Source organism: Schistosoma haematobium, chromosome 2, assembly GCF_000699445.3.
Source record: "Schistosoma haematobium chromosome 2, whole genome shotgun sequence".
Lineage (NCBI taxonomy): Eukaryota > Metazoa > Platyhelminthes > Trematoda > Strigeidida > Schistosomatidae > Schistosoma > Schistosoma haematobium.
In genome coordinates, this window is record NC_067197.1 from 14,308,416 (window position 1) to 14,323,327 (window position 14,912).

General features: G+C 41.4%; 1 protein-coding gene across 2 annotated transcripts; it reads left to right on the forward strand.

The window, feature by feature from the left end:
- Window positions 1-1,869: 1,869 nt before the first annotated feature.
- MS3_00010761 (uncharacterized protein) lies at window positions 1,870-14,727 on the forward strand. Of its 2 annotated transcripts, none has more exons than XM_035730003.2 (3): window positions 1,870-1,920; window positions 13,203-13,418; window positions 14,018-14,727. In XM_035730003.2, exons 2-3 carry the CDS (start codon window positions 13,254-13,256, stop codon window positions 14,516-14,518), a joined length of 666 nt encoding a protein of 221 aa, XP_035589302.2. In that variant the 5' UTR covers window positions 1,870-1,920; window positions 13,203-13,253; the 3' UTR covers window positions 14,519-14,727. The 2 variants fall into 2 exon arrangements, with proteins under 2 accessions (XP_035589302.2, XP_051067563.1); XM_051219158.1 differs by lacking the exon at window positions 1,870-1,920 and adding an exon at window positions 9,553-9,726.
- Window positions 14,728-14,912: the final 185 nt, after the last annotated feature.

Genomic DNA, 14,912 nt, shown 5'->3' on the forward strand with positions numbered 1-14,912 from the left:
CAATACAAATGTCAAGACAGTTCTACTGTATGGGGCAGAAACCTGGAGAACTACAAAAGCCATCATCCAGAAGATACATCTGTTTATTAACAATTGTCTACGCAAAATACTTCGGATCCGCTGGACGGACACTATTAGCAACAACCTACTGTGGAAAAGAACAAACCAGATCCCAGCGGAGGAAGAAATCAGGAAGAAGCGCTGGAAGTGGATAGGACACACATTGAGGAAAGCACCCAACTGCGTCACAAGACAAGCCCTCACATGGAATCCTCAAGGCCAAAGGAAAAGAGGAAGACCAAAGAACACATTACGCCGAGAAATGGAGATAGACATGAGAAAAATGAACAAGAATTGGAAGGAACTAGAAAAGAAGGCCCAGGATAGAGTGGGTTGGAGAATGCTGGTCAGCGGCCTATGCTCCATTGGGAGTAGCAGGCGTAAGTAAGTAGCCCCTTATGGTAAAGGAGGACGTCCAGACACTTCTGAATCTAGCAAGCTATCAAAAGAGTGTTTACTATTGACAAATCTCTGACTGGACACTTCTTGGATCATCACGACCCCACTAGGAGAGACTGATCTGTAGCAGTGAATAAATCCTAAAGATCAATTGCTCTGTAAACCTTTAACATTTGATGCTGATCGCATCAGTTTTACTGGACTCACCCGGCTGAAGACGCTCGATCATGCATCCTCACAAGACTACGAATGGGTACGCCGTGCTAAACATCTCCTACAACCGCAAGCCAGCTTAGATTGATCACTTCTCGATATATCGATGGACTATCAAATATATCTTCGAACCTCTTCGTGTTTGACTTCAGATTTCACCGGGTTCCCACATTTCGATCATAACACATGTTCCTGGTTAAGGTGTTGTCAAACTCCTAATACTTGTACCATTTTAAAGTTCATAAACAATCCTTGATAGCATTTAAATGCTTCAGTGAAATAGACTTGTTAAAGCATCAGCCACTAGAAAATATGACCCATAATCGACCCAGACACATACTGGCTGACAATGTAAGCAAAGACTGCACAGTTATCTAAATCTAATTCTCCGTCTTGTTTCTTCATTCGACATTTTACTCCATTTCAAACTATGGGCTATCTCCCAGTACCTTTTATTTCAACCATTGCTTGCCTAACTTCAAATTTTCGACTTTTATTGTCAAACGATGGAGACAATATTCCAGAAACTTACCGTTAGTCTGGACTATAATGTTTCTGCGGTCTTAAACTCGTTTTGGATTATTCATACGGCAAAAGCTGCGAATTCGTTGCCTGCCATGAACCGACCTATGTGATGGTAGCCTCACTCCCTTCCCTACTCCGTCTCTTGGTAATATATTTCCGTAATAACCTCGTTTGTGTTGTATGGTCATCACAGCAGACATAGAACCTGGATGCTCACCACATGTTTTAATGGTCTCACCTAGCTGAAGGCGCTCGGTCATGCATCCACACCAGATCACGAGTGGGAACGCCGTCCTCAACATCCCCTGCAATCGCTAGCCAGATTAGATCAGACGATTCTCGATATATTGATAGTCTATCAAATATATCTTCCAATCTCCTCGCTTCTGTCTTTTGATTTCACTTGGTGGGTACGATTCATAATAGGTGTTACTGATTAAAGTGTTGTCAAACACTGAATACTTGTGGCATCTTCATCATAACGTACGTTCTAGCTGAACGTGAACCGCCAAATCTGGTAGTTTCATCTCATAGACAATGTCCTCTGGTTTTGGCACTAAGTTCTCACAATACAACCACAATGAGTAGTTATTACACAAAAGCATTCATGTTAACACAACATTGATGTCTGGAAATCACTTTTAATGTAACAATGTACCTATGGTATTGGATATTGGAAATGTCAACGATTTGAAGTTGGTGTCACGTTCGGTTTACTTGAAGGTATGGAAAACTTTTATTAGTACGTAGTATGTTTTCTAAGACACTTGTTCTTTCTATTTAAGTTTTAATCAGCCTTATTCGTAGTCGGTATTTCTTGATGGGCAATCAGAAGTGTTACAGAAGTTAGTTTTTACCAAATCTCAATTGTACAATTGAGATTCACGAACTTTGGAGAGCACAGGTTCACTTCAGGAGATCCTATAAGATATATATTCACGTATGAATTTAATATACATACCACTATTATCTGAAAGTCCTTGATTGATGTTGCTAGTCGATGGTGTAATAGTTGAAGTACTGTCATTACAACGGATTTCTCTCTTTACTTCTATCAATTTAATAAACAACATTGTTGAACTCAGTTAACTTTTAGGGTGCTTTCATTAGCAAACTCACTGAACGAAAGAAAGTCATATTTTTTCATGAAAGCAGCTTTCATTTTATTCCACCTTCTGTTATAAGTGGATCTATGACAGCCAAAGGAACGTGACAAGTTCACAGTGACCCTACGTCTACGAACATTCTCACTGACTTCAACAGAACTCTTAGGATTAGCCTAACAATGTAATTATTTACAATGAACATGAAAATCTGAGAGCACGTCACTCACCTGCATCACGTAAGTTTTTGTGATGGCTCCCACGCATGTCGGAACTGTAGCGGTAAATAAATCCCCAAAATAAATAGCATTAAGTTTTCGACATTGGATGCTGACCATATGTTTTAGTGGACTCATCTAGCTGAAGGCGCTCGGTCAGGCATCCGCACCAGATCACGTGTGGTAACGCCGTGCTCAACATCAACCGCAATCGCTAGCCAGATTAGATCAGAGAATTCCGATATATTGGTCATCGCCAAATATACTCTTCCGATCTCCTCGACTCTGTCTTTTGATTTCTCTTGGTGGGAACGAAATATATTAGAAGGTGTTACTGGTAGAAGCGTTGTCAAACACTGAATACCTGTGACATCATCATTGGTGAACCCGACGTGATCTGGTACACCTAATTGCAACTGTGAGTCTGTTCCTTTTTGGGATTTTTATATATCATTGCCTTATTTTTTACTTTTTTTAAACATTGTGATTTTTTTTCGTGTTTTTTCTTGGATATATATATATTTTCCCCTCGTTCATTATCGTACTTCATACTTCATCATGACTGAACAGACACCTAAAGTACTCAAGCTTAAGACTTTGTCCCCACCTTCGTTTCAACTGATGCCTTTCTGGCCCGACAACATCGAAGCCTGGTTTTGCTACGCAGAAGCCGACTTCTCCGAGCACGGCGTGATCGACACACGTGCACAATTCCTCGCAGTAGTCAAGGCACTACCGCGCGAATTCAACAGGTACGTAACACCTAGTATGTTTACTAGTGATGTTTCCGATCCTTACGAAATCTTAAAACGCTCGATTCTTAAACGAGGAGATCTAACCGATCGACAAAGGTTAGATCAACTCTTCAATAACATCGACCTGCAACACGGTTCTGCGACAGACATGTTGCAACGGATGAGAGAGGTTATAGGCCTAAGAACTTTCGACGAAGGTCTATTCAAACAACTCTTCTTGTCAAAACTTCCCCAACAGGTGCAAGCAGTTCTGGTCTCGTTCCAGAACAACGGCTTAGACGAGCTAGCTGCATCTGCCGACCGCATTTTAGAAATTACGAAACCTTCTACTACCGAGGTATTTTCAGTCAAAGAAAGGCCTCACACGACTCAGAATGACATAACCGACTTATGTCACACACTCACGCGTTATCTTAGTCTTCGTACCGACCGTAAGAGATCGCGCACACCACGTAGAAGCATTTCTCGTAAGCGATCTGTCTCTAGACCACGAGAGACAGATAACCCCGACTGGTGCTGGTATCATAACCAGTATGGAAAGCTTTCCAGAAATTGCAGAAAACCCTGCAATTTTCCCAACACGAAACCGACTGATTCGAAAAACAATTCGGGAAACTTCCAAGCCGGCACGCGTTAACGGCAACCGTAGCCGGCGAACAAAGCCGTCTGTTATTCGTCACAGATGTGACAACGAGAGTTCGCTACCTCGTCGACACTGGCGCAGAAGTTAGCGTTCTCCCAGCAAATCCTAACGACCGACTACACGAATCGACCCTAAACTTACAGGCGGCAAACGGAAAACCGATCGCTACATATGGCAAAAGGTACGTTTACCTTAACGTGGGTTTACGCAAACCCATACACTGGATTTTCGTTGTTGCAGATGTTTCTATACCAATCATTGGTATGGACCTTCTACAACACCACAATCTGATCATCGATACGCGCAAACGGAGGCTAGTAGACGGGAACACTAATTTGTCCGTTTGCGTAACTTCTTTTACTGGTTGTAGAGTATCCCCAGTCACAGTTAAACATATGATAGACCCACTCTATCAACCACTACTCGATAAGTACCCTGGGATACAACAAACTCAACCGAGATTACCGTGTGTAACCAGCAACGTTACACATCACATCACGACTACAGGACCACCTGTATTCTCTAAAGCACGACAACTAGCTCCTGAAAAGCTAAGGTTAGCGAAAAACGAATTCGATCACATGATGGACTTAGGAATCATACGACCGTCAAGTAGCCCATATGCATCTCCGTTGCACATGGTCCCTAAAAAGGACAGCAACGATTGGCGTCCAACTGGTGACTATCGGCGATTGAACGCGAAAACCATTCCCGATCGTTACCCGTTGCCTCACATTCACGATTTGACAGCTACCTTGAAAGGTACAACTGTCTTTTCGAAAATCGACTTGGTTAAAGCGTATAACCAAATCCCTATGGCTACTGACGACATACCGAAAACAGCTATCATAACTCCTTTCGGACTCTATGAATTTTTGCGAATGCCTTTCGGTCTAAGGAATGCTGCTCAAACATTCCAAAGATTCATAGACGACGTTTTTCGAGGTCTCAACTTCGTACACGCGTATGTTGATGACTGTCTAATCGCAAGTCTGGACAGAGAAACACATCTCAAGCATCTGGATCTTGTTTTCGAACGACTTCAAAAACATGGCATTACTGTAAACGTTCAGAAATGCCAATTCGGAACCGACTCGTTAGACTTTCTGGGACACACTATCGATGCTCAAGGCATTCGACCTCTTAGGACCAAAGTGGCGGCCATTCTGGATTACCCAGAACCGACCACCGTCAAGCAATTACGCACGTTCAACGGCCTGGTAAGTTTCTATAGACGTTTCATACCCAAATGCGCATTACTTATGAAACCTCTGACCGACCAACTTCGTGGAAATGCGAAATCCATTAATTTGGACGACACCGCACGAAAAGCATTCTCCACAGTTAAGGAACTGATTGCTAAAGCAACAATGCTCGCACATCAGGACACCCGAGCACCCATTAGCATCGCAGTAGACGCATCCGACTCAGCAATCGGAGGAGTCTTACAACAATGGGTTAACAACTCCTGGCAACCCTTGGCATTTTTCTCTAGAAGGTTGCTAGACACCGAATCGAGGTACAGCACATTCGGTAGGGAACTCCTAGCTATGTATTGTGCTGTACGGCATTTCCAACACTACATCGAAGGTCGTGAATTCACTCTTTTCACGGACCATAAACCGCTCACTTTCTCGTTAAGCTCTCCTTCTGACAAGTACTCTCCCCGTGAGTCTCGACAACTGGACTACATTTCGCAGTTTACTTCAGATATTCAACACATCTCTGGAGCAAACAATGTAGTTGCAGACGCTTTATCTCGTATAACTTCCTTGAACAGTTTCCAAGGAATCGACCTTCTTAAACTCGCCGAGCTTCAAAAAGAAGACAGTGATCTTCAGCACGAGTTATCGTCCACAACCCTTAAACTACGCATCAAACAGATGGGAACAGGTAAAGAAACCTTACTTTGTGACACATCTACAGGTAGGGATCGCCCAATCGTGCCGAAACATTATCGACGCAATGTCTTCAACACATTGCACAAACTTTCGCATCCAGGTGTTCGTGCAACCATCAAGCTTATAGCAGAAAGGTTTTGCTGGCCTGGAATGAATAAAGACGTGAGGGAGTGGGCACGCTCCTGTGTAAGCTGCCAAAAATCTAAGGTTATCAGACACAATAAATGTCCCTTAGGCTCGTTTAAAACTCCCGATGCCCGTTTCGACCATGTTCATCTGGATTTGGTAGGACCTTTACCAGATTCAAATGGATACTCTTATCTCTTAACCTGCGTTGACCGTTTCACTCGATGGCCAGAAGCAGTACCTATTAAGGACATCACTGCTGAAACAGTGGCCCGCACCTTCGTCGAACGATGGGTAGCAAACTTCGGTTGCCCTTCAACCATCACTACAGACCGCGGACGTCAGTTTGAATCTGATCTTTTCCGTCGTCTGACCACACTTTTAGGAATCACTCGCTTCCGAACGACCGCCTACCATCCACAAGCAAACGGGTTGGTAGAACGTTTTCACCGACAACTGAAAGCTTCGCTATCAGCTGCAAACGTTTCACAATGGACCGACGCTCTTCCACTCGTCTTACTAGGTATCCGCAATGCAGTGAAAGCTGACATTGGATACACTGCGTCTCAACTCGTTTATGGAACGACACTTCGACTTCCAGGAGAATTCGTGGATCCTTCGTCCTGTTCAATGAACATGGATCTAACCTCCTACACGAACAGGCTTACAAACGCAATGCGTTCAGTTAAACCTGCTTTCACTCGACCTCAATCAACTGATGTTTTCGTTCAACCTGGCTAACGATATAGTACACACGTTTTCATTCGTCGAGACTCGCATCGACGACCATTCGAATCAGCATACGAAGGACCCTTCAAAGTTCTTCAACGTGAATCTAAGTACTATATAGTCGATAAGAACGGAACAAACGATAGCATCAGCATCGGTCGCTTAAAAGCAGCGTATTTAGAAGGAAATCCTATCCACGTGGATTTTCCTTCGGTACAATCGAACGACACGACTCCGACACTTACAATACCTCATCCGACAACCAACACACGATGATACTTCGACAGTATCCGAAAATAAACTTAAAACGACGCGTTCTGGAAGAAGGGTGAGATTTCCAGAACATTTAAACGACTATTGCACGTAAGGCACTTCTCGACATTTTATATTATTTTTAAAAAAAAAACAATTTTAATATGCTTATATATTTTTTATTTCTATTTAAAAAAAACAAAACAAAAAAAACAATTTTTTTAATGCTATTACGTGTTCATGAGTTTATTTTCCATTTTTTCCGCCGACATTGTGTTTTTACGCACATACGAGTGTATTTCGACATGCACTTACATTTTCTTTTTCTTTTCCAGGACGGCTGGAAAAGAACGATGACGTTTATGAGGATCCGAAATTTTCATTGTACATTTTCTTTTTTACTATGTTGTACCTCCGTCCCATATAGTAAGGAAAGACGACCAGACGCTGCTAAATTTAGTAAGCTATCAGAAGAGTGTTTACCAACGACAAACTCGTTGGGTTTAAACTTCTGGCTGGCCACGTCTTAGGGTCGTCACTGCCCCACTAGGGGGGGAGTGATCTGTAGCGGTAAATAAATCCCCAAAATAAATAGCATTAAGTTTTCGACATTGGATGCTGACCATATGTTTTAGTGGACTCATCTAGCTGAAGGCGCTCGGTCAGGCATCCGCACCAGATCACGTGTGGTAACGCCGTGCTCAACATCAACCGCAATCGCTAGCCAGATTAGATCAGAGAATTCCGATATATTGGTCATCGCCAAATATACTCTTCCGATCTCCTCGACTCTGTCTTTTGATTTCTCTTGGTGGGAACGAAATATATTAGAAGGTGTTACTGGTAGAAGCGTTGTCAAACACTGAATACCTGTGACATCATCAGAACACTTTAGCTAAACAACAAACGAAGTCAGTCTATATGCGTATGAACCGAATGCCTGGTTCCGTATTTTGTACCTTGTTTTTATGACAATAGTTTTGTTTTTTTATTAAGCGGTGCCTTAATTCGTCGAAGTTTATGAAAAATTAAGCTCCAGAAGCGGTTCATTTGAATACTGTACGTTTCAGTTTCAGTTTGGGAAGGACAGGAGGCTCGACGGCCTATGTTAGTCCTGGCAATGGTGGTCTCTCAGTTGATCCAACTTTCTTTTGAAAGAGTCGACGGATGGAGCCTCAACGACGTGCTGAGGTAGTGAATTCCACTCGTTGATGATTCGATGGGAAAGTCGATAGTCAGCTGACAAGTAATTTGTTCTCGGCTTATGAACTTTTTTGGAGTGTCCTCGTAAATTCTCTGTTTTGGAAGACAAGAAAAATGAGGGCATGTTAGGTGCAAATTTATCACTAAGCAATTTGTAGACTGTAATCAAGTCGCCTCTAGTTCTGCGATATGACAACCGGAAAAGGTTCAGCTTGGCCAGTCGAGATTCATACGGAAGCTTCGCTATTGCGGGAACCAGCTTACATAGAATTGTCGACAAATTTCCCCCAAATACACGACGTAAGGGGGAAAAAGCGACATTTCCCCTAAATAACCGACGTAAAGGCGAAAAAGCGACATTTCCCCTTTCGTCCGCTTTATTTCCCCTTTTTGTGTTGCTTGGGTGTTGACGACTTCGAACTTCTTTGTCTTAGACGGCAGTTCCAAATTGTGTTCTGAAGTTAGGAACTGACTCCGGGATTCATATTTTTTGAGGACGTTCAATCTCATTGTTAACAACCGACTGGCCTTTCCTCCTGACTGAATTACCCAATTTTGGGGAAGCCGCTATAGAAAATTTGAGGAACGTGGCACCAAAACTCCCAAATTACTCTTAAACCTTGGGGGACCCCCCAAAATTTCGAGTTTTTCCCTAAACTGAATCTGAAGCATTGGGGTACATATTCACCCACCATATAAACTGGGGACTGCAAAATGTTGTTTTTAAACCCCTGTTAAGAAAAGCGACCTGACCCACATATCATTCTGCGGTAGGACTATATTTTGTGGAAGACCTTTGAACGAATTTTTAAGTGACCTTGAAACTATTAGCCAATCAGAAGAGAGTTAGTATAAAGTGAAAACATATTATAAAAAACTTATGAAATACAGCGGGAATTCTTCTTTTACATGATTTAAAAACTTGTTAAGGTTAGATAAAGGTTCAGATGTCCTGAAATCATAGTGCATGGGGTTAGGGTTAGGGTGCACAAATCCAAGTCTATGGCGGCATCTATACGCTTTCCTATCGGTATATATCGTACTGCCAGGCTGCACGTACTGTAACATCTGCAAAAGCCGCAGCCAGTGTTACTGGTGACTTCATAATCCAATTTGCAACAACTATCATGATTTGCCTTAGTCTGAGTCGTGATCGAGCGAAGAAAGTGCCAGTTCGAGCAGATTTTATCTTCTAACACAGTACAACGAAATCTAATGTCATCACGGTAGTCTGCACATCGTGCTGCAGTCATTTGATTGCCGCAGTCATAGATACAGGAATTTCTTAGTAGTCCCATCTGTTGTAGTCGCTCAAAAATTACCTCTTCTCTAAAATCTGCTGTAAAACGATCGAATGTGGGCACCTCGTATTGAACTTAGCGCCGTGACCTTGAAATTCCTCAAACGCTTCTGATTGGCTCGTCCATAAATTAGAGTCTTACCTTCTCGGGTGCGTATAGCTTCGTGGACGCAGTCATACGATGGAATCTTTTTAAGGACGCCATTCTGTTCGTCAATTTACTCTCCTTTGTCAGTCATAAACCACGTCCGTTCGGCCGTCCTTCTGGCTGAAGTCTAGTACTCACAAACGTACCAGGAGTAAGTAAGCTGTCTAAAACAATTGGAATCACTTCAACACTATTCATACTACAAGGTATTGTGTAAAACATACACGAGGTAAAATAACTCATCGGGTTCGTCTAATGACTTCCATGGAAAGAAATCGGGATTTTGCTCAACTTTATAAAGCAGAGGAAGATGAAGACACAACACATTCAATTTCCCAGACAGAGATTTCTAGACAGCCTATAGCTCCCATAATGGGGTCGTTGGACAACTGCCTAGAGAGTTCCAATCCGATTACTCCTGGTTTGCTATATCCTCTAATCTTTTCCCATGTTAGTCTAAGTATAGTGTTGTTTGAGCCTCTCAAAATCATAAAGTTTCTAAGATGTCTAGATCAACATAAATCCGTTTGTCCAGATTGAACCCAATTCATAGTCCTAGAATCATGTGCAGACTTACTTAGCTTCCCTCTTGTTACATCAAATGTCCTTTAGTCAAGGATACGTTACTCTCTGACGACAAAATAGTGTAGTCATACCCATATACAAATAAGTTAGTAACTTGAGGTTTATAGTTATCGTTGCAAAGGGTTTTCTACGTGACACACCATCGACTCGTGTGAAAAAACCCAGGTAGTTCTTTATATACACACTATACTCTGCCTGTGCACTCCATTAATTTACCCCACGTTCACACCAAAATTTCTATGCAAAACTGCTGTAATCTCCCCGTCCAACTAGGGTTGTTTCCAAACACTTCGTCGTTTCCTCTTACTCCGTTTATTCCTGTAATAACAGAAGAAATAGAGGTTTTACAATCATTAGAGCTTTTCCTGGGCAGAATACGCTTCTTCAATCAGTTATAGCGACCAAATAAATTCCTTGAGTTTTGCGTTCTTTCCGTTATCTAATAGGTCTTGTCTTTGACCTGACGGTTCATCAAGTAGGGTCCAATTCACTCATTTTTCTTCCTACCTCCTGGTTGACCCACAACCATCTGCTTTACTACCAATTTCCAAAGGGGAACTTCAAATCTTGCGATCGTTATTGCGTTTTCTTCGAATTCTCTCGGACCCAGCCGTGGTAGCCTACAATATCACCTATTAATTTGACTGCCATCTCAGAAATCGTTAACGGATCAACCCATTAGCTTACAACAGTTGCATCACTGAGAAAGCATATTTTCCTTCCTATCCACAAGTGTAATGCATGTACTTATTTATTTATTTTAACACAGATATTGGTACAAGGAGGCACTAAATACATATGCGCCACACAGATCTCATTTGATGTGTGAGGGCTGTGATACTGCCCGGGTACCCAAACCGAAGCAGGTGGTGTTCTTAGGGGGCCACACCCGGAGCCTTCAACATGGCCTGATCCACAAGGCAGTGGAGCATCGTAAGGAGATGCAGTCCCATGGTAGCCGGTGACCAACGATTGGTTTATACGCCATTTGTTCCTTCAGGATACTAGAGCCCATGTGCACCATTGGTTTGGAATCAGGGTTTTCCAACTGCCCTAGATGGACTCTCCATGTACTACAAACTCATGTGGGCTTCCACTGCATACCAACAAACAATGTAGTAGCAATATATTCCAAAATGACGCCTGTCGTTGTTAAATGCCTTATTTTTGTAATTTTATTTTGCAAATTTGAATTTCTTGTTCTTGTGCCAAAAGCGACCATTTTCACCTTCTCCACCACCTTCATGTCGTATTTCTCATTTGGGAGGACCTTAAATGTGCTATTTTGTAACGTTTCCCAAGGAACTTTTATGCTTTTTATATACACTTGAATTGTGCCTGTGCTTGTTCGTGCTTTTACCTGCTTGTGGAATGCATTTTCTCTCTTCTGAATCAAGGCGTCTCTCTAGTTAGCGGGGCTGGGGTGCATCAGGACAGTTAGCTTATTTGGTTATTATGTCACTAAGTTTTCATTTTGTCCGCAGGTTTAGGTGAACTCATAATCCCTTTAAACATAGCAGTCTCAATGAACGTTCTAAATAATTCTCCAAAAATTATATTCGTCACCTCTACCAACCCCCTACCTTCAGGATAATAGGCTGTTCGCTTTCTCTCAATCTTGAACAGCTGGTGTGACTTTTATCAGCATGCTTTCAAAATTAAATCACTTGTCTGAGTGCCTTTGTTTATTTATTTAAAAGAAAACATTGGCAAAAGGAGGCACCAAATAGATATGCCCCGCATAAATCACTCGATTTGTGTGAGGGCTGGGACACTGCCCGGATGCCCAAACCGAAACAGGTTTGGGTGCTTCCCATCGTTTTGTTCACTGACCAAACAATGCCTTTTCCACCGTGTCTGCATCAATCTTTCTCACAGGAACTGTACCGCCCTATTTTGTAAAATAATTAATCATTACTAGAGTATACTTCCTTCTATTGTTTCCTATAGTGGTTCAATTATATCAACTGCGAGCTCTTAGTCGGTGAATTCAGCTTTCATATTTACCAGTGGTACCATAAGTTTCTTCTGGGGCTCTTTACCCCACCACAAACCTGACGACTTCCAAGGTAATTTCGGACGTCCTGCTGTTGTCGTGGCCATCAATACTATTGCCTAAACCACCTTGTTTCTTCGTTCATGTCTCAGATCTGCACCAACGTTTTTTAGGAATAATGTAACCATGGATTGTAGTGCCGCGAACCGCTGTGCATAAGTTGATTGTGGCTGCATAAATGAAATACCAACTAAAACTTGTTGGCCTCACAACCCACAGAAACACCGTGCCTCCCAGCTTTTATCCTTAATATTAAGTTGGGCTGGTGGGTCCCTGGTTTCATACGGCGTGATATAATAACTATGTTTCTTCACTTATAGCTAAAGGTGTCTTCATTCCGCTTTACTCAGCCGCGCCAACCAAAAATAACAAATTTTAGGTGTATTTCACTAAAGGCGATCTCCATGTGGTCCAACAGCACCCTCAGACAATGAATCAAGATTTTCACTCTGGCGTCCTGATCGGTGAGTCCATTCAAAGTTGAATTCCCATAGATACTCATGCCAGCGTGCCGTCTCCCACTTCATTAGTCACCGAAGTGCCTTGCAACCAGTCTGTACTAAAAAAACGCCTACAGAGAAGATATGGTCTGTATTTCTCTGTGAAATATACAACGGCTGGCGTTTATTTTCTACTAACACAGTAGTCTCGGACTTATGCAGTATCTTGCTACTGTATTCAATGACGTGTGTCGGATTTATCACGTTGGTGAAAAAAAGAATGTGCGCCACCCCAATGTCGGCCAAACCCATTAATAGGTTTAAATCCCCGTCTCTTTATAACACCTGATCTTCACCTTATTTGTCGCTCATAATCTAGTATGCAAAGCTACAGTGGACTGGTAGTTTGCACTATTCATTTAGAAGCTTTCAAAGCTATTGCAGTGATCATGTTTTAATAACTTCATAGTTTACTAGACACATCTTTTGTTCGTATTCTTTGAAAGTTTACTTTATGTGATACGTTATTTTCTTAATGCTTTTTAGCTTATCATGTATTTAGAACATAACTTGTTTCAATCCTACTATTAACAACAAATGGACTTTTGTTGTTTACCTGTTGGAGTTAATCATTTTTCATTTGATGAACGGTGTAACCTTATTTGTAGAATAATGAAACTGTTTATATATTTTACTGGTCAATTTCCAGATTTATCACTCTTAAATTCTCTTCAAAATGAATCAGACATTGAATTAAAATTGGTATGTTAACTTTTCGTTGATCAATTACTATTATTTTATTAAAATCATGAATCGATCAATGTTAGGCGACTATTGAAAACCTGGAAGCACTGGACACACTAGTGACTAACTTTGATAGGCAATTTCCGGAGTTCTAGTGAGAAGCCGTAACCAGTGGAGTTCAACCGTGTTGGGTGTTAGGCACTTACCCACTGAAGACTGTTAGCGGGACATAGATTGGATTAAATCATGCTAAATGCACGCTTGCGTTGGCGCACGCGGATTGGATAAGAATTAGCCAATTAGCGTGCGCCAACGCAATGGAAGATGGTCGCGCAATATTGTGGATTCGTTGGGATTAGACATTAACACCGTCGGATGCCGGCTCAGTGGTCGAGAGGTTAATCTTTAGTGAGTGAGATCGAAGGTCCTGGGTTCCGAATCCCGCGTGCTGTGTCGTGAATGCGCACTGTTGAGGAGTCCCATACTGGGACGAAACGGCCTCCTAGTGCTTCTAGATTTCCATTGATGGTCTAACATTCATCGGCTTATGCTTTAAATAAAATTCATCATTCTTCACAATCCCTTACTGACTATTATTATTTTCTACCTACGAGCAGGATAATTTACACTCAAAGGAAGTAAAACTTTTACAATCAATTCAAGAGGTTGAATCTAATCTGTTATCATCGAAATCAGAATCTATTCTTTATTTCCTGATTATGATTGGTGGTCTACCAAGTAATCCAAAACGAGCATTTCTCATAGATATCAGTGATTTCTATCCTAAAACTACAAATACCGATAAAACAGATGTTTCTTTCAGAGAATTTTTCGAATCTCTTGTACAGGTTCCGTTTTTTGATAATGTTTTTAAGTGTTCTACTCCTACACGTACTTACATATATATATGTACATCAAAAGATTTTTCATCTTCATGGTTTCTACCTCGATTACAATTTCGTTTACCTCGGACTTGTCCTGTTCATGTATTGAAAATTGTTCCTGATTCTATAGATTCTTATAATCCTAAAGAATTACACAAAGTTTTGTATGAATCACCATCTGAACTACGATGGTATGCTTCTCCGACAGTTTTTTCCGGAGTTAAACCAAAATAAGCTTTTCTATAATCAATCATTGTTAACTGCATAGTGGTGTACGAAATACTTTAATTTCCTAACCATTTGTATATAATGTGTATTAGAGTCAACTGAAGTATTTGTGTGATCAAGACTACTTTGTAATAAAACATTCTAATTTCATTCTCACAATTATTCTCATATACGTTTACATATAGAAAAATAAATAAATGTATGATAATTTACAATTAATTCCTGTTTTTGATTGTTTGTTAGATATGTATTTTGACAAATCTATATGGTAGTGTGGTGTGTAGGCGAGATATCCGTCTACCAACCAAAGGACGTGTTTACTGCGCAGCAGTTCGTACCGTCATACTTTATGGCTGTGAAACATGGCCGGTAAGAGTAGAGGATGTTTGTAGGTTACTAG

Bases quoted from the DNA above. Each gene is read 5' to 3' on its own strand.
- MS3_00010761 (XM_035730003.2), top strand. From the start codon at position 13,254: ATGGACTTTTGTTGTTTACCTGTTGGAGTTAATCATTTTTCATTTGAT. The intron at 13,419-14,017 runs GTATGTTAACTT...ACCTACGAGCAG, and splicing joins CAGACATTGAATTAAAATTG to GATAATTTACACTCAAAGGA.